Raw genomic sequence first — 26,462 nt, 5'->3', positions numbered from 1 at the left:
CCTGGACGTGGCGCCACACCTTGCGTTGTGGGTTCTCGAGGGCCGCCAGGAACAGCAGCAGCCTGCACCCCTGGACTCGCCCCCTTGCCTCTTCCCGTGCTGCGAACCGACCGGGCTCCCCAGGCCTCTGCTCACAGATACCCTACACCTGGGACCGCCCGGGGCCTCCTGCTCCTCCAAGGGCACGCCGTCCCTGCACGCTGGCCCAGCTCAGGCCTCAGTGGCCCCGATGTCCAGGCAGGACCCCCAGGCCCACCTCGAACCTGGCCATCTGCAGTTCCTCCAGGGCGAGGGCCGGGCTCCCACTCAGGTCATCCCAGCCCGGGCCTGGCACGTGGGAGGCCGGGGGTGGGGGGGGGGGGGAGGTGGAAAGGGTGTGACCTCCACGCACTCCCTGGGGAGTCCTCCCTCCGCCCGCAGACCCCAGCCTCTTGCCAGTCCTTTGTTTGTTTGCACTCGCCGAGGTGTCTGCTTTCTCCCTTTGGCAGGAGCGGTTCTGGGGAGAAGGCATCTTTTGCCTAGCTACGCACCTGGTCAGATCTCCAAGTGGCACGTCGGACCTGGTCTTTATTTGACTCATGTTGCTTTTTAAAAATGTGTTTATTTAATATTATTCATTACGTACAGGTTTGAATCAAGAAATTTCACACTGAAATCTGGGTTCATGGGTTCTCCTGAAAAAGAAAAAAATCGGGAGACCTGGCAGGGGTCACCCCGCGTCCAGCTTGGGAAAGACGGCTGGAGTGGGTCTGCAGCGCCCGTCCCCTCAGGCCAGGCTGGACGCGGCCCCCTCCCATGGCCATTGTGGGTTTTGTGGTGTTGAGTTTGCAGCATCTGCTTTAGAGTCTCGTGCAGTCAGAAGAAAACGGCAGGGCAGGGGCAGCTGTCCAGGGATGAGGAGCCCTGAGCAGGTTATGCCCTTGCTGTGTGGCCTGGGGCGCTGTGGGCCTCAGTTTCCCCATTTGCAGCACAGGGGTTGGGCGTGCGCCTCGTGATGCCCAAAGCCCCTGGGGCAATCCTTGGGGTTTCTTTAGGGTTGAAGCTGCCTCCTCTGTCGGGGTCGGTTTCCCTCTCCGTAAAGGCTGCAGCTGGACGAGACGAGGGGGCTCCGGGCTGGTCTGGCTGATCTCTGTGGGTTCGCAGTGCCCCGCACCACCTCCGCGTGTCCCCCAGGGTCTGTGGGGTGGGTATAGCCTCAGGGAATGCCTGCCGAGCGAGAGGGGCACCGGGCTGCCCGGCCGAGCCACTGGTTGGCGGGTGGGAGTCAGGGGTCCTGTGAGCCCGCAAACATACCCCCGCAGTTCGTAGGGAGCCCGCTGGGCACATAGGTCTGAGGCCTTCCCTGTCTCTCTAGAGCCCTGGACTGTGGGACAACCAGGCCCCGCTGTTCCCCTGCCTCGAGCAAGCCACTCCTCCCCAGGTCTCCCCAAAGCAGAGGGTTAGTCATGAGAGATGCAAATCAGAGCCTCGGTGAGATGGCCCCTCACACCCACCCAGGAGGATGGCTGCTAAAAAAAAGAAAGAAAGGTAAGTGGTGGTGAGTTGCAGAGAAATGGAACGCTCATGCACTGCGAGTGGGAGAGCCCAATGGCGTGGCTGCTGTGGAAGAGGTTGGCGGCAAAGGTTAAACACAAAATTTCCACGTGACCCAGCAACCCACTCTCCGGCATATTCCCTGGAGAACTGAAAATGGAGTGGGACAGATGCTTGCACACCCGTGCTCATCACAGCCTTAGTCACAGGAGCCAAAAGGTGGACGCACCCAAGTGTCGGCCAGGTGGTGAACAGGTATGCACAGTCGCCGTCCTGCATGGAATATTATGCAGCCGTACAAAGGGAGGAGGCTCGGACAGGCCACCGGGGGGATCAGACCTTGAGGACATCATGCTGAGCGAGCGAGCAGACTCAGAAGGACAAAGGCGGCAGGATTCCATGAAGTGAAATTGCCCCTTAACCCTCTAATGCGTCACTTCCATGGTGGTAGTTAGTCACAGCGTTGCCATCACCACCACCCGTTACCGAGACTTCATCACCCAAACCCAAGCTCCACCCGGTTAAGCAGAACTCCCCACCCTGTCTCCCCACCCCACCCTGTGACCTGAGCTCCCTGTCGTCTCTACCCACTTCCTTTCCCCCCATACTTCCTACAAGCGGAGCCCCACGCCGTCTGTCCCTTGTGCCCAGCTTCTCTCACACCACGGGCTGCCCTCAAAGGTCACGCCGCCGTAGCCTTTGCTGCGTCCTGCTGGGTGGACCCTGCGGGGGGCCCAGCCTGGGCTGCGCCGGGGCCGTGCTCCATCAGGCTGGCGCAGGGACTTACCTCCCGCCCGGGCCACTGGGCTTGCAGCCTCCGGCTCACCGGGTGTCTCGGGCTCCTCCGCGGCTCGGGCTCCTTGGGGCCTGGCACCTCGCTGGTCTCCGGAGCGTGCTTTTCTGCCCACCATTTGAGCATCTTCGTTCTAAGGGCAACACGGCCGGAGACTCAGGCTGTGCTGGGCCCCTCCTGGCTCCTGGGGGAGCCTGGACAGCCCCCGTCCTCTAAGCCCAGCCCCTGTCAAATGGGGACACGAGCCCCTGCCCTGCTGGCCTGTTCGCTCTCCCAGCCTCTCCTCTCCCAGCCTCGCGGCTTCCAGCCCGCCCGGCCGCCCGCCTGGCCCAGAGCCGGCTCCGCCCTCCCGCCCAGTGCCTCTGCCTGCGCTCTCCTCTCCCTCCTGGGCTCTGTCCCAGGCTCTCTGCCTCCGGTCTCCCCCCCAGTAGATCTGCCCCCACCGCAGGTGCCCAGAGCTGAGCCCGCCCCTCCCTGCTCAAGGCACTGCCGTGGCTCCCCAGTGGTCCCAGAACCGAGCCCAGGCCCTCCGCCTGGCGGCCTTTCGCAGGCTTGCCCTTCCTCGGCTCCTCCTCCAGCTCCCTCACGTCAAGGTTTTTTGGACAAATCTCTGGCACCTTTCTATTCTCTTAATATTTCTGGTCTCTTTCTGCAAGTCTGCACGTGGAGCGCCTCCTCGGCCTCTTTTCCACAGCAGCATGGAGCTGCGCCTTGCGGATGTGCCCTCCACGAGGAAGCCGGTCCTTGCGCTCGCCCGCCCTCCTGTCGCCTGCCTCCCAAGGTGCAGCTCCAGCGAGCTTTCCACGCTGTTCCCGGGAGCCTTTCCCCCGTCAGTGTCCTCCCACAGCTTCCCTTTGCCCTGAGAGAAGGTCTGAAGCTCGGGCTCCTGCCCCCAAACCGCCCTCCTCCAAATGCCTGGAGATGCTGATGGAATGTCACCGTCCACCCACGTTCTGGCGGCGGTGTTCACAATCCCCGAGAGATGGTGGCGTCGGGGACAGACAATGGGAAAACAAAACGTGGGAGTTGCACAACGGAGTGTGATTTCCCCGTTCTCAGAGCGGAGCTCGGATACATGTGAGAACGTGGATGACCCTGAGGGACGTAAGCCGGACACTGAAGGTCAGGGGGTGTCCGGTTCTGCCTGTATGCACATCTAGATGAGCAAATCCGTGGAGACAGAAGGTCGATTAGGGGTCCGCAGAGCCCGGGGAGACGGGGTGGGGAGTTGGGCTTAATGGGACAGAGTTTGTGTTTGGGGTGATGAAAAGGATTTTGGTAATGGGTGGTGGTGATGGCAACGCAACTTTGTGAGTGTAATTAACACCCCAGAGTTGGACACTTAAAAATGGTTAAAATGGTTGGCTACAGAGTAACTGTAAATCAGAATTAAGAAAATAAGAAAATGGTTGGAATGTTTTAGGTTTTGCACATAGATAGATGTCACCACGATACAAAATGAATTTTAAAACAATCACCAACCGAGATCTGGCTGAGGTTACAGGGAAGCAAGGCACTGGAAGTGAGGCTTTCGACACAGGGAGGCCGGGTCGCCTGGGGGCGGTGCTGGGTCCACAACCGAAGGGTTTCACTTCAGTGGCCCGGTGGCGACAGACGCCGGGTTGGGGTCCCCCGGGCGGGGCGCTGCATCTGAGACTCCCACGCCAAGGTGCTCAGGAAAAACCCCTGAGAACGGGTGCACAGAGGTGGCCAGAAAGTTTGTCCATCTGGCAACCAGCCTCTGGGTTGAAGGTCATTATTTCTCCTAGACTTTGAGGCCATGGGCAGGGATTTGGGTCAGAGAGCCCCTGTGGGGAGAGGGGGAGGGCGAGGCGCCGAGCAGACACAGACGGAACTTGTTACCTCCCGGCTGAAGAGTCCCCAAGACCCTCCAGGCAGGCCCACAGATTCCCACAGACAAGCCCCTGGCTGCGTCCGTGTTCCACAAGAGCAAAGCATCCGGGAAATAAACACGGCCCGCCCCAGCTGGCCCCGCACTCCCCAGCTGGCCCCCCACCCCCCAGCTGGCCCCCCACTCCCCAGCTGGCCCCTCACTCCCCAGCTGGCCCCCCACCCCCCAGCTGGCCCCTCACTCCTCAGCAGGCCCCCTCTCCCCAGCTGGCCCCTCACTCCCCAGCTGGCCCCCACTCCCCAGCTGGCCCCCCACCCCCCACCTGGCCCCTCACTCCTCAGCAGGCCCCCACCCCCCAGCTGGCCCCTCACTCCTCAGCAGGCCCCCACTCCCCAGCTGGCCCCTCACTCCCCAGCTGGCCCCTCACTCTCCAGCTGGCCCCCCACTCCCCAGCTGGCCCCTCACTCCTCAGCAGGCCCCCACTCCCCAGCTGGCCCCTCACTCCCCAGCTGGCCCCCCACCCCCCAGCTGGCCCCCCACCCCCCAGCTGGCCCCTCACTCCTCAGCAGGCCCCTCACCCCCCAGCTGGCCCCTCACTCCCCAGCTGGCCCCCACTCCCCAGCTGGCCCCCCACTCCCCAGCTGGCCCCTCACTCCTCAGCAGGCCCCCCACTCCCCAGCTGGCCCCCCACCCCCCAGCTGGCCCCTCACTCCTCAGCAGGCCCCCACTCCCCAGCTGGCCCCTCACTCCCCAGCTGGCCCCTCACTCCCAGCTGGCCCCGCACTCCCCAGCTGGCCCCCCACTCCCCAGCTGGCCCCCCACCCCCCAGCTGGCCCCTCACTCCTCAGCAGGCCCCCACTCCCCAGCTGGCCCCTCACCCCCCAGCTGGCCCCTCACTCCTCAGCAGGCCCCCACCCCCCAGCTGGCCCCTCACTCCTCAGCAGGCCCCCACTCCCCAGCTGGCCCCTCACTCCCAGCTGGCCCCGCACTCCCCAGCTGGCCCCCCACCCCCCAGCTGGCCCCTCACTCCTCAGCAGGCCCCCACTCCCCAGCTGGCCCCTCACCCCCCAGCTGGCCCCTCACTCCTCAGCAGGCCCCCACCCCCCAGCTGGCCCCTCACTCCTCAGCAGGCCCCCACTCCCCAGCTGGCCCCCCACTCCCCAGCTGGCCCCTCACTCCCCAGCTGGCCCCCCACCCCCCAGCTGGCCCCTCACTCCTCAGCAGGCCCCCACTCCCCAGCTGGCCCCTCACTCCCCAGCTGGCCCCTCACTCCCAGCTGGCCCCGCACTCCCCAGCTGGACCCCACTCCCCAGCTGGCCCCCCACCCCCCAGCTGGCCCCTCACTCCTCAGCAGGCCCCCACTCCCCAGCTGGCCCCTCACTCCCCAGCTGGCCCCTCACTCCCAGCTGGCCCCGCACTCCCCAGCTGGCCCCCCACTCCCCAGCTGGCCCCCCCACCCCCCAGCTGGCCCCTCACTCCTCAGCAGGCCCCCACTCCCCAGCTGGCCCCTCACCCCCCAGCTGGCCCCTCACTCCTCAGCAGGCCCCCACCCCCCAGCTGGCCCCTCACTCCTCAGCAGGCCCCCACTCCCCAGCTGGCCCCTCACTCCCAGCTGGCCCCGCACTCCCCAGCTGGCCCCCCACTCCCCAGCTGGCCCCCCACCCCCCAGCTGGCCCCTCACTCCTCAGCAGGCCCCCACTCCCCAGCTGGCCCCTCACCCCCCAGCTGGCCCCTCACTCCTCAGCAGGCCCCCACCCCCCAGCTGGCCCCTCACTTCTCAGCAGGCCCCCACTCCCCAGCTGGCCCCTCACCCCCCAGCTGGCCCCTCACTCCTCAGCAGGCCCCCACCCCCCAGCTGGCCCCCCACTCCCCAGCAGGCCCCTCACCCCCCAGCTGGCCCCTCACTCCTCAGCAGGCCCCCACTCCCCAGCTGGCCCCTCACTCCCAGCTGGTCCCTCACTCCTCAGCAGGCCCCTCACTCCCCAGCTGGCCCCCCACTCCCCAGCTGGCCCCGCACTCCCCAGCTGGCCCCCCACCCCCCAGCTGGCCCCTCACTCCTCAGCAGGCCCCCCACTCCCCAGCTGGCCCCTCACTCCCAGCTGGTCCCTCACTCTCCAGCTGGCCCCCCACTCCCCAGCTGGCCCCTCACTCCCCAGCTGGCCCCCCACTCCCCAGCTGGCCCCGCACTCCTGAGCTGGCCCCTCACTCACTGGCCTCCAGCCACCAGGGACCAGGGACCAGCTCTTGGCCCTTGAACTTTCCAATCCTCTCCCATCTCACAGCCCAGACTGCTGCTCCCTCTGTTTGACCAGCGCCCTGTAGCCCTTTGGGCCTCAGCACGAAGGCCGCTTTCTCCGGGAGACCTTCCAAACTGCCTTCTCCCCTCCCCATGCTGCTCCGTGGCACCCCGTTCCCATCCGCCAAGCCCCCGTGTCTGCCACTAGCCACCCGCCTTCTGGAGCCCGGCTGCTCTCCCTGCTGTGCCGCGGCAACGAGCCCTCGAGCCCGGCCTGTCCACAGCGCTTGCTGGAGGCATTTCTGTCGCATGAGAAGAGAAGGGCTGTCTGTGCCCACTCCCGGGAGAACAGGGAGAACCCAGGTCCCTCTGAAGAGCCAGGGCTGTTATTTGCTCAGACACACCGGGCCCTCTTCCCGCCCTCCCGAGACCCCAGGAGAAGCTGTGCACAGCCCAGCAGCACCCCTGCTGCTGCCCCCACCCCCACCCCGACGGGCCCAGCCGCATGGCCAGGGCCTCCCGCAGCCTGCGACAGCCACCAGCTATCCCGGCCCTCCCTAGTGCTGGGCGCCTGCAGCTCCTCCTCACCTGCACTGGACCCGACTGCCTCAAGACCATGACATCTGCTCCGTCCCGGTTTCCAGCCCGTCATCCCCCATGGATTCCAGCTCCAGTAGACACAGACAGCACATAGCAAATGGACACAGAGAGCAGACAGTGACCACAAACAAGGGTGGGGGGGTGGGGTGGGGCTAAAATAAAAATAAATCTTAAAAAAAAAAAAGACTGCAGCATCAGTTCTTGGCAGAATTTCCTGACCTTCGGCCTCTTTCATGAATTTCAGGCTCAAGATCTCAACATCAACTCTTGGCAGCTTTTGTAGGCCGCTGCCTGCCCTACGGCTTTTGGAGTTGACCTCTAATCTCTCTCTCTCCACACACACACACAGCCCAACTCTAACCCTCCCCTCTCCCCTCCCCTCCCCTCCCTCTCCCCTCCTCTCCCTCTCCCCCTCCCCCCTTCTCTCCCACTGGTTCTGCTTCCCTGGAGACTCTCCTCTGCCCTCCCACCTCCTTCTCCTTCTCCAGGAGGCCGCCTCCTTCAACAAGCCATCTGGAGAACGCTGCGCTTTCTCCGACGTGACTCTCTGGCGGCCCGGAGCCCAGGCCTGCGTTTTTAGGGTCCCTACCCCTTGACTTCAAAACCCCTTCCTCCATTCTGGGGCTCAGAACCCACGCTGGCCAGCTCGCTCCACTCGTCAGGGACCTCCAGGTTGCGTGCCGTCTTCCCGGAGGGTGTCCCTGTCTGGCTCACACTCATCCCTCTTAGCATCCTGGGAGCCTCTGGCGCCCACGCGGACACGCCCCCTGTGCCCTGCATCCTGGGGCTGGCTCATTTGGGGTTGTGGCTGTCCCCTCCTGGGCAGCCAGCTGTGATGAGGAAGGCCGGGGCGGGCCTTCGACCCAGGCTGCGCTCACCGAAGTGCCGCGTCCTCCTGGGCACGGCCGTGGGTCCAGGATGGCCAGTGTGACTCAAGCAGGTCTTCTCAGGACTCTGCACATCACTGCGGGACAAGTCTCCCAGCTAGAGTTGCCACCACAGCTGGGTGTGAGCCTGAGGCTGCTGCTGGCCAGCACGGGGACCGGCAGGGACACATCAACCCAGAAGGAAGCAGAGCCATGGGATGGGGACGAGCTCCTGGTGACGCCGCGCCTGAAGTTCAGGTGCACCCTTACACCTGAGAGGTGTTCGGTGTGGTCCCGTGGTGGAGTGAAGACGGCTGCACGTTCACAACATGCCCCCCCATTGGAGAGGGCGCACGTTTCCTCTCCCCTTGAGCCCTGCCTAGCCCCTGGCTTGCTCTGGCCAAGAGAACACGGCAGAAGTGAGGCTGTGCCGGTTCTGGACCCAGCCTTTCAGAGGACCAGCAGCTTCTGCCTGGGAAGCAACCACGCGGAGACCCCGAGGCCACACGGAAAGGGAGAGGGGCCTGGCTCGGCCCAGCCTTCCTGCTGTCCCACCAAAGTGTCAGTCGTGGGAATGAAGCCCCTCACCCAGCCGACGACCGCCTGTTGGTGCTGCCACAGGGAGCAGGAGAGTCGCTCACCGGTGCCACCCAAACTCCTGATCCACCAAACTCTGACATACACTTTTGCTTAAAAGCCCTTAGTTTTGGTGGCAATTGCATAGCAATAAATGACCAGAACTGTTCCCTTTGAGCCTGAACTCATTGGGTTCAGCTCCTGCCCCTTGCAACTGGAGGGGTCCTGACTAATGCACCTTCCAAATTTCCATTATTTCCAGAACTGTGTTCCACTCCTGCAGCAGTAAACTGCAGAACTCCACAGTCTGCCTAGTTCTTTCTCCCCTCCAATTTTCTCATGCCCTCCTTCCAACACCTGGTCTCGCAGAGGGGAGCTTTAGTCCTCAGACACCTGCTCTCCAGCAGCCTCCGCAGGCCTTCCTGGCTTCGCTCCCTCCCCTGCTCCGCTGGGAATGCAGGCTTCTCCAGGGTGAGTGCTCTCTCCTCCGGCTTTCTCACCTCTCGTCTGCCACCCCTTTACACCCAATGCACCCTGCCTGCAAAGACGCAAACCTAGATCAACGCCAACATCTACTCTTTCTCTTCCAACGATCAAGCACTGCCAGGAAGGAACATTACCCAGCAGTGAAGCTTTGCACTGTTAGCAATTAACAATCTCCAGTCACCGCTGGGACTTTGCTGCTGCTCACCAATTATTATCCTTGCCCTGTGCAGGTGCTGCTCAGGCTCCACAGTGACTATTCCAGCCGCTTCCTTCACTACCACCCTCCTCCACCGTCCTCGAGTCCCCCACCCCTCACCCCTGCCTGTGCCCATATCACTTGCAGCAGACAGTCTTGCTGTTGTGAAACGAAGCCATTGGGTGGAGGGGTCTCAGCTTCCTGCCCACTCCCCACCATCCTAATCATAAATGCCACCTAAAGGTAAAACGAAAAACACCGGACATCGGCCATTGCATTTTGACAAATAAGGATGGCTGGATGCTTTTGAAGTGTTACTTCAGTGGCATTGTATTGGAGTACAGACTGCAGTGGACTGAAAAGTGTACGGGTGATGAGAATTGGGAGTGGGTGTAAGTTATTCTTTCAAAAAAGGTGGGATGGTTCTCACAGAAGCAGCTTGTGGGGCTGAGGTGGAGATCTGTGCATGCTTCTATCTTTCAGAGAAAGAGCCAGTAAAAAAAATGAACATTTAGGAGACAGAGGGGACGATTAATGGAGTCTAGTTCCCAAGGAGGAGGAGGGGATTGATTCCCAAGGAAAGGAGGCAGGGCTAACCTTGGACAGGAAAAGCAATGCCTCTTTATCTGAAAAAGGCAAGGAGGAAATCACCAGTTCCAATGGGAATAAGTTTGTATGTGTTGGGAGTTGCTTGTTTTCTGCGAAGAAGGTAAACCTTATTGCTGAGCGTGAGAGGGGAGGAGACAAGAGAGTTTGCTGGGAACTGAGCCGCGGCCGGCCGGCTTGGTGCAGGCAGAAGGCAGTCTGGGCAGCAGGGCTGGCCTCCCAGCCCACGAGGAGGAGACGCGGAAGACCTGGGGCTCCCTTAGTGCCTCTCTTGCACAGGCCTCCAACCTGGCACTTGTTTATTTGTCCATGACTTGGGGAAATCAGACATACAGTAGGTGGAAAAGAAAGGCTGACAAACATTAAGTAAGAGTCCCATAATGAAAGGAAAATGCAGAGGGAATATGTTAAGAAATAATGGCTGAGAAATTTCCAGAACTGATAAAAGACACCAAGCACTGACTAAAGAGGTAAAAATATAAATAATAATAAATTAGAAAAGAAGTCCATATTTTGTCACTCCAGAGTGAAACTGCTAGTGTCAATACCTGCCCTCCTCAGAGGCTGGGGGGCCCTGAGAAGGTGCCACCCAACCAGGTGAGAGGCCAGAGAGGGCTTCCTGGAACACGTGATGCCAGAGCTTTGCGCTGAGGCCCACGTGATAAATACTCTTCAGCCAGGGTAAGAGATAGACCAGGGATGGAGATGAACGTAGAGAAGGAAGGGAACCAGTAGAAGACACAATCAGCAAAGGTACAGGACAAGAAACGGGGCTATCTGCCAGAAAAGCACAAGCAAGGTGGTATAATGCAAGCATGAGTGTGAGTCAGGGGCCAGGGAAGTGAAATGCTGGAGAGAAAGAGATCTTAAAGGCAGAAGCAGGAAGAGACAAGAGTATTTTCAAAGGAGTGGCAGGTAGGATCTACAGCTGCCTTTTCTCTTGTGATGAAAGAAGCAAGAAATAGTGGAATGTAGAAGAGTTCAGTATCTGCCAATTCAGAATTCCACACTTGGCAAAAATATCTTTCAACAATGAAGGCAGAAAAAAAAAAGACACAGAAAATCAAAGAACATTTGCTACCAGACAAACAGCTCTAAAGGGCTTTCTAGGTCTCAGATACAAGAAGGAATAAAGAGGAAAGACATATGGTAAATATGTGTGTAAATAAAAATGAACAGTTACTGTAAAAAAAATAGTATCTTGTGAGGCATAAAAATTCAGAATTCACATTTCATTGATGCATCTAAAAATTCCATGGGTGAAAACATCATAATGTAAATTAGAAATATTTTAAGTGAATGGTAATAAAACAATTCACATTGAAATTTATGAGATGCAGCCAAAGTCACGCTCAGAGGGAAATTTGTAGCCTTAACATTCAAACGTTGGGAAAAGAAAGAAAGGCTGAAAGTTAACAATCTATGCATTCATATCAAGAAGGTAGGCAGAGCAAAGTAAAGTGGAATAAAGTATAAGGAAGGAAATGAAGAACAGAAATACATGTAGTAGACTTTGAGGAAGGCTTGTTGATGAAGTTCAACTTTGCTACTCACATAAGGAGGACGAGGTAGAGGAAGAGCAGTGCTGATGCGATGGTTCCGTACACGATGCCCTGGATCAGCCCTTTCATGAACACGCTGGAAACGGAATTCTTACCTAGAACCAGAGGGAGGGGAGGGTGGATTTTTCCGAGGCTTGGAAGTCTGAGCAACAACTTTGTGCTCTCCTCTGGCCCTGTGCACACCGTCAGCCTGGAGCCCCGTTTCATCTGCCGCCCAGCCACCAGGTCCCCTGTACACTTACTTGGTATCAGGAAGATGCTCAGGGTGTGGATTCCATACTGGTTCCTCCCCTCACAGCCGAGGCTCGTGACTATCTCTGTCTCCCCAGTTAGGAAGATGGTGCTGTTGGCCCAGGGGGCCGCTGTGGTGGACACCACTCGGAAGTTGCCATCCATGCTGCCCACACCCACAGGGACACCCCTCATCTGCCACTGCACAGACGGCGTGGGGGTCCCGTGGAAGGAACAGCTGCACTGCAGCGTCTTCTCCAAGGAGCAGGAGGAATGGAGCAGCCTGGCAGGCGCTGTGGGGAGCGAGGGCGGGGGTCAGCCAACACCCCCACCACCCTCCTCTGTCTCCGCACGATTCATGAGTGTGCTCAAAAGAGACCAGTTCCCTCATCCTCAATCCTCACAAGCTCAGACCTGGGGTCTTGTCTAGCGCTAGGTTTTCTGTCCCAGAGGCTGGGAGGAGCTGTAGCTGCTCCACACACTCCTTCACCCCCTAGGGCTCGGGTCCCTCCCTTGGGCCCACTGCTTCTCCCAGACTCGACCTGCCCCTGCCCACCGCACTCACAGGCCCCTTGGAGCGTGGCCATGCTACTTCTGGTCAGATTAGCTAGGAAGAGGTTTGGGTGGCATCCGAGGGTGGTGCCGCGGTCCTCAGGCTCTGGGGTGAAGTGCAGCCTGGGGGAGGGAGCGCTGCTGGAGATGGCTGTGCTGGAAGGCATGGTGGAGGGCACACTGGAGGGCATGGTGGAGAGTACGGTGGAGGGCGCGGTGGAGGGCATGGTGGAGGACAAGGTGGAGGGCAAGGTGGAAGATAAGGTGGAGGACGAGGTGGAGGACAGGGTGGAGGGCAAGGTGGAGAACATGGTGGAGGGCAAGGTGGAGGACAAGGCAGAAGGCAGGGCAGCGGGCATGGTGGAGGACAAGGCAGAGGACAAGGTGGAGGGCACGGTGGAGGGCACGGTGGAAGATAAGGTGGAGGATGAGGTGGAGGACAGGGTGGAGGGCAAGGTGGAGGACATGGTGGAGAACAAGGTGGAGGACAAGGTGGAGGACAAGGCAGAAGGCAGGGCAGAGGGCATGGTGGAGGACAAGGCAGAGGACAAGGTGGAGGGCATGGTGGAGGGCACGGTGGAAGATAAGGTGGAGGGTACAGTGGAGGGTACAGTGGAGGGCACACTAGAGGGCATGGTGGAGGGTACAGTGGGGGGTACAATGGAGGGCACACTAGAGGGCATGGTGGAGACTACGGTGGAGGGCATGGTGGAGGATGGTACAGTGGGGGGTACAGTGGAGGGCACACTGGAGGGCAAGATGGAGGGCACGCGGGAGGGCACGGTGGGCCTTTCCCAGGAGAGGAACAGGGCTTTGCTTTCCTCTCAGGTGCCTTTGATGGTGCAGGTCAAGATCCCCGCCACGAGAATCTCCGGGATGTGGAGTTCCAGTTTCTGGGTCCGGTCTGCAAGAGAGAGGGGAGCAGACCCAAACCTTGGGGCCCACGCCTGCCCACGCCCCCCATGGACACGTCACAGTTGCAGGGTTTCCAGGTCGCAAAGTACTTCACCACCCATTAGCTCATTTCATACCCGCCAAAACATTATGCAGTCTGCGATCATTACCGCTGGGTGACTTTTCACAAGTTGATTTCCTTCCTCTGCATGGAACTGGCACACCCCATTACTTTGATGAGCAAAACTGAACAGACTTGCTTAAGGCGGCAGAGCCTGTATCCAAACTCTGGACTTTCAAGAAGGATGGCGAGAGACTTTTCTATAATAATTGATCCCATGATCCTACTGCCCCAGGCTAGAGCCCCAGCCTCAGCTCCTACTCGGCCTCTTTCAGCCCAGCCTGATTTGTGATGGCATTTTCCCTCCGTCCCTTACTGGAGGGAGGCTGCTGGGCAGGTCACTTGCCCCCTCGTTGATGTTTCTAATTGGACAAATGAAGTTGCCAGCTGAACTGAGCTCCTCATAAGAACGACAAGACCTGAGGTTTGTATAAAACCCGGCGCCCAGAGAAGCCAAACCCTGACAATCGCCAACCCCCCTCTGGATTACCTTCTTTCCAGACCGCTGACTGGATGAGCTTGAACGCTACCTGACGCAGAGAGTGTGATGTTCTCCTCCAGGAAAGATCGTTTTTGTTCCCCTAGATCTGCACAGAATATGTACATACACTGTATTCTGAGGACATCGTGGATCCGCAGGGTACAGTCTTGTTCTTTGAGATTCCCAGTAAGGTGGGATCTGTCCTGGGTGTTACTGTCTATGCCCACATTGGGTTTATTCGTAGTGGGTAGCTCGCCAACACGGAACTGCTTGGGGATCCTCTGGGAAATCCAAAAGCACAGGGGATTGTGGCGCTCAGCCCCTCCTCCACTGCGATCTTCCAGTAATCCTGTGGAGAGTCAAGTTGAAAAACGGACTCACCTGGGCCCCCTGGCATCCCGCCTGTGCAGTAAAGGGTTAGTCTTGCCCAAAGAAAGGCCCGGCCATTGTCCAGTTCCTCAGAGGTAACCTCGAAGCCCTCGGAACGTCCTGCTTGGTAAAAGCGTTGCTGTTTACCTGGGTCTATGGACCAGGCCATAGTCTAGGCTAACAGTGGGATAGGCGGTGGGGGCCTCGGACCACATGGTATCAGCTTGGCCTTGGGAGGGGCTGGAGGCTGAGGTCAGCCACAGGGACAGTCAGCCGTGCCCGTGTGACCAGCTCCATTAGAATCCCTGCACAGCAAGGCTTGCGCGAAATCCCTCTTGGGCAATGCTCTGTGATCGGGGAGAATTCAGCGCTGTCTGCATGACTCCCCCGGGGGGGGACCACTGGCAGCTCACGCCTGGTCCCCCCTGGACGCTGCCCTCTGCGCCTCTCCCTCTTGCTCATATTAAACTGGATCCTCCCACCAGTAAACCACAGCCACGAGTGTAATGACTTTCTGAGTTCTGTGGGTTCCTCTAGGGAATTACTGAACCTGAGGCTGGCTGGGGACCCGGGCTGCTGGGTGTTTCGTTGTTCTTGTTGTTGGTATTAACTGTGCCTTGTGACCATGGCCGGGCACCTGCGACAATACCGATGCTGCACGGCTGCTGCAGGGGTTGACGGTAATAACCACAGAGGAACTCGGAACCCCACAGGAACCGTTGTAGGTCGTCATTCCGTTGTTGGCTCCCAGTGAACAATGGTTCCTCCCCTCCCTTCTCAGCTGCCCCGGTAGCATCTCTAGTTGCACACAATTGGTGAACAGCCCGCAAGTACAATATCCTGTGACTCTGGGCAAGTCATTTAAAAAATCTCTCGGGAAGAGGACATGGCTCAACTGAGAGAGCATCCGCCTACCATATGGAGGGTCCAGGGTTTGATCCTCAGGGCCTCCTGACCTGTGTGGTGAGCTGGCCCACGCGCAGTGCTGATGCGCAGAAGTAGTGCCATGCCACGCAGGGGTGTCGCCTGTGTAGGGGAGCCCCGTGTGCAAGGAGTGCACCTTGCAAGGAGAGCCACACTGCATGAAAAAAGCGCAGCCCACCCAGGAGTGGTGCCACACATGTGGAGAGCTGACACAGCAAGATGATGCAACAAAAATGAGACGCAGATTCCCGGTGGCGTCTGATAATGCAAGTGGATGCAGAAGAACACACAGCAAATGGACACAGAGAGCAGACAATGGGAGGGGGGGAAGGGAGAGAAATAAATAAAAATAAATCTTAAAAAAATATATATCTCAAAGGCAGTTTCCTCATCTGTAAAACGGAGACAGTAATTGTCCCAGGAGTCTTGGGCAGGTGGGTCACGGTGTGGTCACAGGCTGTGCACGCAGATGTCTAGGACACGTCCGCTGTTCAGTACCCAGTTCTTCACGCCCTTCCCCCCCCTCACGCCGGCCCCCCGACCCGCACGCCTCCTGGCCCATCCTCGGCTTCCTCAGATCCCTTCCAGCTGGCCTCTCCTTCCACTACCCCAACCGCACCAGCAGCGGTGCCACCAGCTTGACGGGAGAGTCAGGGGCGTGTGTGCTGGAGGGTGGGATCTGGAACGGATGAGGCGAGGGCAGAGGGTGCCGGCGGGAGGAGGCCCTGGAGGCAATTCCTCTTGCCCCAAGGAGCCGTGTGGGACCAGGCGCTGCCGAGCGCCCGCTCTCTGGGAGGCCGCAGGCACATGTCTGCTTTCTTTTCTCTCTTCCAGGTTTTACTCCCAGTCTCCCACTCTTTAGAGAGGACTCCCATGCCAGCCTGAGGAGCTTGGACTTTGGGGAGCCATGGAAGGGTTTTGGATCATGAGGGGCAGGGGCAGGTTTGGGTGTTAAAAGGTCACTTGGGTCGGCATTGAGGGGTTGGTGATAGCTAGTCCAGGAGGAAGCTGGTGAGGCCTGAGCTGGGACAGTGGCTTTGGGGATGGAAAGGAAGGGATACGCTGCTTGACGAGTGAAAGACGTTCCTGTGGCTGACAGGAGAAATCCCAAACTCCCTGCTTTGCGTCCAAGGTGCTCCTGCTTTTGTCCTGCCCCTAGCTCCACCGCCCCCGTCCTCCCCTACGCCTCTGCCCACTCTTCACTTGCAAAGATAAAAACGTGGTCTTCCCCACTTACGCTCCATCCGTTGTGCACTGGGCCAGTCCCCTTTCCACAGCATCCTGCAAATCTCTCCTCTGCCCGCATTCAGATCCTCTCTTTCCAAGTCAAGTCAAACGTCCCTTGCTCCAGGTAGCCTCCCTAGAGCTCCTCAACCAGGAAGAGGCCGCCGTTCTCAGGTTCCCCTCGGCACCCAGCTGTCCGTCTCTCAGGGCAAAGACTGTGGCAGACCAGGAGAGGTTCCTCCCTGACACACACACCCTCCTGCACCCCTTGTATGATTTTGTTCAGGTTATCCAAGTCCTCAGTTTAAAAACGAATCTCTCTTTCCCTGCTTCCTTTCCATTCAGGGGGTGGTCACCGGACAAAGTTCTGGCCAATGAGGCAAGAGGCATAAAAATAAAGTTATTATAAGGAAACAAAAGCCTATTCATCTCCTTCCCCATTTTTTAAAATCAGCAAAATTGAGCTCTGATGATCAGCTTTTTGCATATAATGCTAGCTTGGGAAATTCCAGAGCCTGGTTTTAAAGAAGCAAGTTTTCAAAGTAAGTGAGTTGCAAAAAGAGTTGAAGGAGATGTCCCTCTCCCCAGGAGCTCTTAATCAAAAGACGTTGTTCTGTGTTAGGAAATAGTTCAAGGAAATGGATTTGATAATGTGCAAAGCAGGAAGTTTTTAAGAATATCAATTATGCTTGCCTCTGCAATTTAGTTTTGTGTGAATATTCATGACTGCTACTGACTTGTTCTATTCTCTTTTAATATAAATCTGTCCTTGGAAAAACAATTTGAAGTGGTCTGATGACACTCCAAAGATGTTAGAAATTGTTCTATGTCTTGTGAAAATGATCTCCAAATAATACAGAATTCTGATTGGTTTTCTTGATAATTTCTTGCTCTGGAAATTATAATGTCAAACTCAACATCCTAAATTCAATGCGTAGTTGTAAGATTGCATTCTTTTCTTCTTCCACATGCACAATGCCAAAAGAAAAATCTTTGACTTTGCTGGATTTATCATTAAACAAGTATTTTGAGAAACTTGTTTATTTAAAGTACCAAATTTAAGAAAATGTCTGCTGGAGACTTTTGGTACAGGGCTTGCTTTTCTGACAATGGCATCACTACTTCTCACTTGTAGCTTCTTTCTTCTATGAATGTGATACTGGAGATAGAGCAGTCGTCTGCTACCACGAGGTGTTTAAAAGTTGTGTCTTCTCTTTTTTTCCTTGATCAGTCTCCTCAAGGTCTACCTATTTTATTGATTTTTTTTCAAAGAGCAAGTTTTTTGTTTGGTTGATCTTTGTTTTTATTTTTTTTTAAATCTCACTGATTTCTGCTTTTTATTATTCTTTCCTTCTGCTTGCTTTGAGTTTAATCTGTTATTATTTTTACTAGTTTCTTAAGTTGGCATCTTGCACTATGGATTTGAATCCTTTCTTCTTTTCTACCCAAAGCACTGCCACAACTTTTGCTATATTGTGTTTTTATTTCCATTCAGTTAAAATCTTTTCTAATTTCCATTGTGACTTTTTTCTTTGATCCATTGATTGTTTAGAGGTGCATTATTTAATTTCCAAATATTTGGAAATTTTCTAGCTATCTTTCTGTCATTAATTTCTAGTTTAGTTCTGTCATGGTCAGAAAACATACTTCATATGATTTCAGTTCTTTCAATTATGTTTAATTATGTTGAGATTTGTTTTATGGCCCACAATATGGTTTTACTTGGAAAGTGTTTCACGAGTCCTTGAGAAGAATGTGTATGCAACTACTGTCGAATGGAGTATTCTACACAAGTCATTTAGCTCACGTTAACTAATAGTGTTCTACAGTTGTACTGATTTTTTCATATACTTCCTCTATCAATGACTGGGAGAGGAACGTTGATTTGCCTAGTTTTGCTTTCAGTTTTGTTAGGGCTTATTTGTCTATCTATTTATTTATTGGCTTTTTGAAATAAAAATGTGCTGGGAATAAGTTGCATTATTTTAGTTAGGAACCGTGGTAGAGTCAGTCATGCTTCCTACAAAGAAATGCTACAGTCCTGACCCCTGCTCCCATGAGTGTGAACTCGTTGGTAAAAAGGACTTTGAAAGATGTTAAGGCCAAACTCATCCAGAGAGGGCCTTAGGCGAACGTGGCTGGAGACCTGATAAGCTGAGGAAACTGGACACAGTTTGGAGGAGAAGGAAGAGAGATGCCACCAAGTGACGGAAGCAGAGACTGGCTGCCAGGAAGCCACCACAGGAGTGCTACGGACTTGAGAGAAGGCACCGCCTGCTGATGACTGGACTCTGGGCTTACAGCCTCCCGGACCTGAGATAGTGCACTACTATGTGCAAGCCAGTTTGTGGTATCTGTTATAGCAGCCCTGGCGGACTGAGACAGGAACCAATTCTCAGGATTCAATCCTTTAGAGAATATGGTGATCTTGTTTTGCTTTTGTCTATTCCGATTCCATATCCATGCAAGTTAGGATTTAGCTTCTTGATGATGAAATTCTCTTCACCTGAAAATAAGTGGCTTTTGAATGAAGTATACCTTTATTCGTTTTTAAATAACAGAATTACCAAGATATATTCACTTACCATCAAATTCACACTTCAAAAGTGTACAATTCAGTGGTTTTCAGCACATTCAGAGTTGTACAACCATTGCTACTATCTACTTTTAGAGCATTTTCATCACCTTCCAAAGAAATCCTATGCCTATTAGCCATATGTATTCTGAAACTGTCTTATTTTTTAAAAAGATTTATTTACTTATCCTCCCCACACACACACCTCTCCTTGTCTGCTCTCTGTATCCATTCACTGTGTGTTCTTCTGTGTCTGCTTGTCTTCTCTTCAGGCAGCACCAGTAATCAATCCTGAGACCTTCTGGAGTGGGAGAGAGAGGCTCAATCTCTTGCACCACCTCAGGCCCCTGGTCTGCTGTGGCTCTTATTGTCTCTCCTCTGTGTCTTTTTCTTTTGCCACCTTGCTGTGCCAGCTGTCCGCATGAGCCAGCTTCCTGTGCGGGCCAGCTTGCCCTCACCAGGAGGCCCTGGGAATCGAACCCTGGACCTCCCATATGGTAGGCGGGAGCCCAATCACTTGAGGCTCATCTGCTTCCCCTGAAACTCTCTTATTAGAGGTAACCATATTTAGGATTCTGTCTTCTTAATACATGGATCTCAGCATTATGTAATGTTCTTTTTCATTCTTAGTAGCTTTATTTTTGAAAACTACTTTGTCTGATTTTAATATAATCTCTCCAGTGTTCTTTGGATTAGTATTTGTATTTTATATCTTTTCCCATTTTAATGCAGGCTGCCTTCTTTTACTTTGCAGTAGGAATGGAAGAATCGTAAAATGGGTTTCTTGTAGGCATCATAACTGGAATCTGTTTTTGTAATCCAATCTGCCACGCTCTGCTTTTTAATTGGGATGTTTACATTATTTATAATGTAACTATTGATATAGTTGGATTTAAAGCTACTATTTTGTTAGTTGCTATTTGTTCCATTTGCTCTTTTTCTTTTTTTTTTTTGGTCTTTTCTTGCCTAGTTTTGATTAATAGAGGTTTTTTTTTTGTTATTCTACTTTATTCCCAGTATTGGCTTTTTAATTATACCTTTTAATTAATTTTAAGTGATTGCTATAGGATTACATATATCTCTTAAAGGTCTACCTTCAAATTAAATTATACCACTTCATATATAGTGCAAAAATCTTATTATATCTCCATTTCCTTCCCTCTCCTCTGACCTATTATAATTATACATTGTACTTCTCTGTATTTTATGAACTCCTCAATATGGTGTTACTACTTATTTTAGGCAATTATAATTTAAAGGTATTAAAATTAAAAAAAATTGTTATGAAAGGTATTTTTGCTATGTATAAAATTCTGGATTGACAGGGTTATTTCTTTCATTACTTTATAAATACTTTCAGCACTTTCACTCTTTATTATTTTAGGTACTGGGGACTGGAGATTGAACCTAGGACTTTGTATGTTAGAAGATGGTGTTCAACCACTGAGCCACATTGGCTTCCCTGAGTTTTTGTTTTTTCTTGTTTTTTCAGGAGGCACCAGGAATCGAACCTTGGACCTCCCACCTGGAAGGCAGGTGCTCAACTGCTTGAGCCATGTCTGTTCCCTCCACTTTCTTTTGCCTAAATTGTTGAAGTGAGGTTTTCTTAAGTTCTTATATTTATTCCTCTTTTTATGCATGTTCTTTTTCTCTGGTTGCCACCATAATTTCCCCTATATTACTGGTTTCCAACAATTTGACTATGATGCAAATAAGATTCTTTACATATTTAAAATTTTGTTTGTTTGAGGGATTCTGAGTTTCTTGAATCTGTGATTTGTTTTTCACTTGTTTAGGAAAAATTTCAGTCACTAACTCTTGAAATGTTTCTTCTGTCCCATCTTTCTTTCTTCTCTTCCTGACACTCCAATTACATGCATATTAGAGCATTTGCTATTACTCCACAGCCCTTGGGTGCCCTTCTCTGTTTTTGTTTCCTCTTTTGTCCTCTTTGTAGTTCAGGTTATATACTTTCCACTGACCTAGCTTCAAGTACTCTGATGCTTTTCTCAGCTATGTCTAGTCTGCTGATAAATCTTCACTTCTGTTACTAGGGTCTTTTTTAAAAACAATTCTAGCATTTTCATTTGATTATTTATATAGTTTGCATTTCTGTTAAAATTCACTATTGATTCATACATGTTGTCTACCTTTTTCACTAGATATTTTAATTTATTGATCTTAGTTATTTTAATGCCTTTTTCGATCATTACAAAAACTGGATCATCCTTGGCTAAATTTGTTGATTTATCTCTTGACAAAAGATACATTTTTTTTTGTTGATATTTTGTCTTATACTTTTGACTGAATGGCAGATGGGGTGAGGAAGAACAGTAGAGAGTGATGTAAATCATATTTATGCCCAGAAAAAAGGACATTGCTTCTTTGACCAGGCTTTAGTGTGGGAGGTTGAGTAAATCTACTCAGTACTCATGCAGGGTATGGGTTTTGCTGTTGATAGAGTTACTTTTATTGTGTCACAGAATTAAATTCCTCCAGCAGTGTGGGGTCTGGGATTCTGCAGGGCTTATTTTCCTGTGTTCCTGCTCCACCCTCAGCTTTCACCGGCCTCTGCACCCTTGACCCTGGTAGGGTTCTCTCTCCTGCTAAGCTCAGAGGGTGCAAGGAGGCACTCTTGGTTCTCCTAGCGCAGCCTCACCTTGGACAGGCATGGGTGCCTCACCATCAGAGGGATGTTTTCTCAGCATTTTAACCCTTCCATCATGGCAGTCAAACTCCACCTTATATTTATATCTGGAGATTCTTGGGTGGGAGAATGTTTCCTGCTCCTCCCCTAAAATCAGTAGATTCGTACCTGAGTCCTAGGTGTGGAAATGCTTTTCTCTTCCAAAAGCAGAAAGGTTTTACCCCTCCCTTAGGAGTTGTGGATATTTGCTTGGACCCTGATAGCAGGAGGGTTTCCTACTCTATCCATGGAGGTTTAAACTTTTGTTTCTTTTTAGAGGAAGGTCTGAGAAAGGGGCCAGGGTTTCATGCTTCTTTACTGGAGGAGGCCTCCATCTCTGCCCTCAGTTTTTCTCCAGATCACCTGGTAGAGGCCAACGGAAAAGAGCTTCCAAGGAAGCGTGGATTCCACGTGTGTCTGGAACTCCCACTTATTCTGATCGAGCATGCTAAGCCATACTCAGTCTTTAAGAATTAATTGTAGCTATCTTTATCTTGTCCCTTTTTATGTTGGTCCCTTCTTCTTCCCATGATCTGCCAAAGCTGAAACACCTTGTGTGTCCCTCCTCTCCTCTCCTAAGGTCTTGTCACTGTCTGGAACTCAGTATGCCTGGTTGCCTTCTAACTTCAGCTCTCCAACTCAAGAAAAGGCATTATTTTGTAGATTATCTGACTTTTTGTCATTGCTAGGGTGGAAGAGATCTTCTCTTGTGGATTTTTACACCCTATGTGGAAGTAGAACCCTCCTTCCCCAGATTCCTTTTTATCTCTTCCAATGTTGATGCTGCTCTTTTTCTTGATTTTTAGATGTTTTTAGAGCTTGTAGAGGTTTGAAATACATTTGGCTGAAATTACCAAAAAACCACAATTGAATTTAAAAAATAGGGAATTAATTTTCTCATGTCTAATGTGACCCTGGGTGGTGGTTCAATGGTGTGAGAACCCAAACATAGATTTTTGGCCCTTTTCCTCCTGTGTATCACCTCTTGGTTGCAAAATGACGACTCAGCTGCAAACAAAATGCCTGAATTTGAGGCAGGAAGAAATGTGAAGGAGTTTACATTTAATTTATTTTTATTTTTAAAGAAGGCACTGAGGGTTGAACCTGGAACCTTGTACATGGGAAGCAGGTGCTCAACCACTGAGCTACACCTGCTCTCCTACATTTAAGTTCTACAGCACTAGGTTGTATCCCAGTGCTCAGGGCTGAAGGCACGTGGTCCCTAATCCTACTATTTGGGCTGGCCTCCCTCAAGGTGTTTCTCATCCTGTTAGGTTCCTGATCTTGATGCTCTGGATCATCCCTCACTCTGGATTCCAAGATTCCTCAGAGTCCAAACCCATCACGGCCACTCCTGAATTCCTCAGAACACGAAACAATCTGCTGCTGTCCTGCACCTACTGTACGTCTTAGGAAACATGATAAGGCTGACCAAGGCCCTTCACCTTGCTCATACACTCTTGGTTGAATAGGCAATTCTCCTTCTTATTCTACTTTGGGGTGGGTAGGCATTTGGTGAGGCTTCCTTGGACTCGTCTATCTAGACATCCCTATTGACATTATTTGTCCACTGCTCCTGGGCAGGGGAAACCCTGGTGTTTCACACTTCTCTGGGTCCCCCATTGTCATCAGCCACAAGAATATATGTAATGTTTCTGTCTTACTCAGCTAACACTGCTCCTGGATTAAGCTTGGCAGACAGGGTAGTCAGGCCCTCTTCTCAAGGTCCCACAAAATCCACTATCAGTTTAGTAGCTAAGGACATGGCTTCTGCCAAATTTCCCAAGCTCTAATCTCCATTCAGCATCTATGAGCTATGCCATGGTTTCCTCATGTGTAAACTGGAGGTAGGAACAGAGCCCACCTTCAGAGGATTATTACATTGAATATACATAAAGACACTAAAAATAGTACAGTGGTACATACTTAAGTATTCAATAAGTGGTAATAGTATTATTATCACGACTCTTTCAACCCAGGAGAAAAACAGGCCGATCTCTATACCATGAATTCCTTCCCAGTGAAGGCTTTGGCAATTCCAAGTGCCTCAACGTTCAGAATTGAAAAGCCTTTGTTTTCAGTCCATAGTCATTGTCATGAGTTTCAAAGTTATACTTTTTCAGATGCTTTGTCCTTTCTTCCCTTTTTCTGCTGTCTTTGTTTTCCACATTTGTGCACACGCTTTTTAATGTCCTCTCCTTATTTGATGCCACTGACCAAAATGGGAAGGGACTAGGAAGTGGAAGAGCCTGCTAGGAAAAGAGACTCACAAGTTAATATAGGGAAATATTATTTTATCACTATTACCTGAGTCCAGGTCTGGCAGACTGGCTGTGGGATAGGTTTGCCTCACATCTCTCTGAATATAGAAAAAGTCCTCTTGAAAAACTTATCCTAAGAGAAGGGGAAATCCGGTCCTATGTATTAAGAATTAGGAAGACCTTGGTCCTTTCAAGAAGGAATGGTACTAACAATAGCATGGGATCTGTGTCTTGGCCCCTCCCTTACTGGATTCATAACAGAGATCAGGGAACTGTAACCCATTGGGCATGTATTAATTATCTATTGCTGCATAACAAATTACCACAGACTCAATGGCTTAAAATGACATGTATTTATTATCTCAGTTTCTGTGGGTTGGGAATCTGGACAGGGCTTAGTGGGGACCTCTACTTCAGGGTCTCTCACAGAGCTGCAGTCAAGGTGTTGGCCATGTCTGGTGTCTCATCTGAAGGCTCGACTGAGGAAGGATCTGCTTCCAAACTCACTGACATGGTTGTTGGAGGAATTTCACTCCCTCAAGGGCAGTTGTATTGAGTTCCTCACTGGCTGTTGGCAGAAGGTTCCACTCAGTTCCTTGCCAGGCGGGCTTCCCCAACAAAGCAACTTGCTTCATCAAAGCCAGCGAGAGACAGTCTGCTGGCACCAAGGAAGCCACATCTTATATAGCATAATCATGGAAGCATCATCCCTCACTGCTGCCATACTCTATTGTTTAGAAGCAAGTCATTATGTCAGCTCATGGTGTGGAGAGCTGAGAGGAGATTGCACAAGGGTTTGAATTATCAGGAGGATCACCGGGGGCCATCTTAGAATCTGTCCAGCACAGGACACAAGAAACATTGCTAGATTCCTTTAAAGAATATAACATAAGAGGAAGTGTACCTTCCACCCTTACCTCTACCCCACTCTGTCCTACTACTTGGACACAGAGTTCTGCGAAGCTCTGGGGTCCTAGGGGGATATACCCCACACAGAAAAGGAGCAGGAGCTGTGCCAGTCTCTGAGAGAGACTACCATATGCCCAGGAAGGAGCTGCTGCAGGGTAGCTCCAGTGTCTAATGGGACCTAGTGCACCCACAGAACAACAACAGTGCCACGTGGCCCACAATACGAAGCTTCCACACCTGCAGGAATGAGAGAGGGGGCCTGTTTGTGAGGACATAGGTGATACCCTTTAGGGACATCCAGAAGAACCTTTAGAGGGGAACGTGGGGGTCAACTTTGCAGGGGGCTCTGTAGCTAATTTTTCCATTGTTTCTACTTTTGCCACCCCTAGTCTCTTCTTCACATGGTGCTCAGAGTCATGCTTTTAAAATACAATTCAGAGCACATCGCTTTCTGGTGAGAACCCTCTGATGGTGTTAACTACGTTTTCGAAATAAAATCCAAAATCCCTTTCTCTTCCTAGTTTCATTCCCTTCCCGGGCCCTGGCGAATACATGGCTCATCTTCACGGCTGCCTCCTTACCCTCCCACTGAAGATCTTTTCCTTTCCCAATTACCTTCTAGTCCCTGGTTCCGAGCGCTCCAGCGTGGACCTTCGTCAGCACGTCTCCACCTGGCTCTTTCCCGGCCTGGGCATTTCCTAGAGACAGGTCGGTCCTAGAAGCGCTGACTGAAGAGCTTACTTTCCAGGGGGAAGACTCGATTGGACTGATTTAACGACTCACAGTGAGACGACTAACTGACACGAGGAACGGCCGCGCGCACCACGCCTGAGAGACGCTCCGGGCGAGAGACAAAGGCGGAGGGGACCCGCCGACCTCCCACCGGAGGGCCAGGGAGGGCCTGACCCCTACCCCCCGCCAGGGCCCGCCCCCATAGGGGCGCCAATGAGCATGCGCAAGTCTGGCCGGAGCCAATCAGCGCCTGCGGGGTCTGGGAGGAGCCGCGACTGAGAGCCACGGGTCTCCAGAGACTGAGCTAGTCTGAGCGGGCAGTTCCTGTGGGCGCACTGTGCTCCAGTCGGGTGCTCCCAGGGGATCATTTTCGGTTTTTGTGTCGAGACTCCAAGCCAGTTACCTGCTGGGATTCCATCCTCCCTCAACCCAGTGCTTGTGGGCAGCGGGTGGAGTGAGGCGGATTGGAAGCCATTGCTTTAGGGGCAAAATTCCAGGTGCTCCGCACTCAGGCCGAGCAGGAGGCAGCCTGTCTGCTCCCTTGTTTCCTGTCCTGCAAGCGAGGCCTCTGCTACCAGCAAAGGAAGAGACACAAGGAAGACCTGGCTCTCTGCTCCTATGCTGAAACCCACCCCAGCCTATCCCCAGCCGTGAGTGTCCCCACCCTCTCTCATTCCTCTTCTAGATCCTATTGTCTTCTCCTTCCTCAGACTTATCCGCTTCCTTCTCTCCAACCTTGTCCGCCTCTCCCTCCCCCCCAAAGGACTTGTGTTTTTTTGCAGAAGCAACACAAAATCTATTATAAAGTCTCCAACTCTCAAAATCTCTGCTGTGGGAAGCAGATGTGGCTCAACAGATAGAGCGTCCGCCTACCATATAGGAGGTCCAAAGGTTCGATACCCAGGGCCTCCTGGCTTGCACGGTGAGCTGGCCCATGTGCAGTGCTGCTGCGTGCAAGGAGTGCCAGACCACGCAGGGATGCCCCTGCCTAAGGGTCCTGAAGATAAATCTCCAGTGCCTTATCCTGACATTCAGGTGCCATCATAATGTATTTTTTCCACCTGCTAAATTTCATCTCTGGACACCACTTTTCACTAACTCTCCACCCAGGTACACCTCAGGTGGAGATACTAAAGTTCAGAAGAGATACTAAAGCAGGGTGTGGACAAAATGTTTTGTCCAAAGACATACACTAAG

General features: G+C 52.9%; 1 protein-coding gene across 2 annotated transcripts; it reads right to left on the bottom strand.

Moving 5' to 3' along the window:
* Positions 1-581: 581 nt before the first annotated feature.
* Positions 582-16,448, bottom strand: LOC101440417 (uncharacterized). 2 transcript variants are annotated; one of them, XM_023583897.3, is made up of 7 exons: positions 16,116-16,448; positions 13,595-13,934; positions 12,103-12,993; positions 11,549-11,830; positions 11,299-11,401; positions 2,321-2,459; positions 582-1,230 (listed from the first exon to the last, which is right to left on the bottom strand). In XM_023583897.3, exons 3-7 carry the CDS (start codon positions 12,794-12,796, stop codon positions 913-915), a joined length of 1,536 nt encoding a protein of 511 aa, XP_023439665.2. In that variant the 5' UTR covers positions 12,797-12,993; positions 13,595-13,934; positions 16,116-16,448; the 3' UTR covers positions 582-912. The 2 variants fall into 2 exon arrangements, with proteins under 2 accessions (XP_023439665.2, XP_023439667.2); XM_023583899.3 differs by having other exon boundaries at positions 582-1,176.
* Positions 16,449-26,462: the final 10,014 nt, after the last annotated feature.

Source organism: Dasypus novemcinctus, chromosome 18 (assembly GCF_030445035.2).
Source record: "Dasypus novemcinctus isolate mDasNov1 chromosome 18, mDasNov1.1.hap2, whole genome shotgun sequence".
Lineage (NCBI taxonomy): Eukaryota > Metazoa > Chordata > Mammalia > Cingulata > Dasypodidae > Dasypus > Dasypus novemcinctus.
This window is presented reverse-complemented; position numbering and strand designations above follow the sequence as displayed.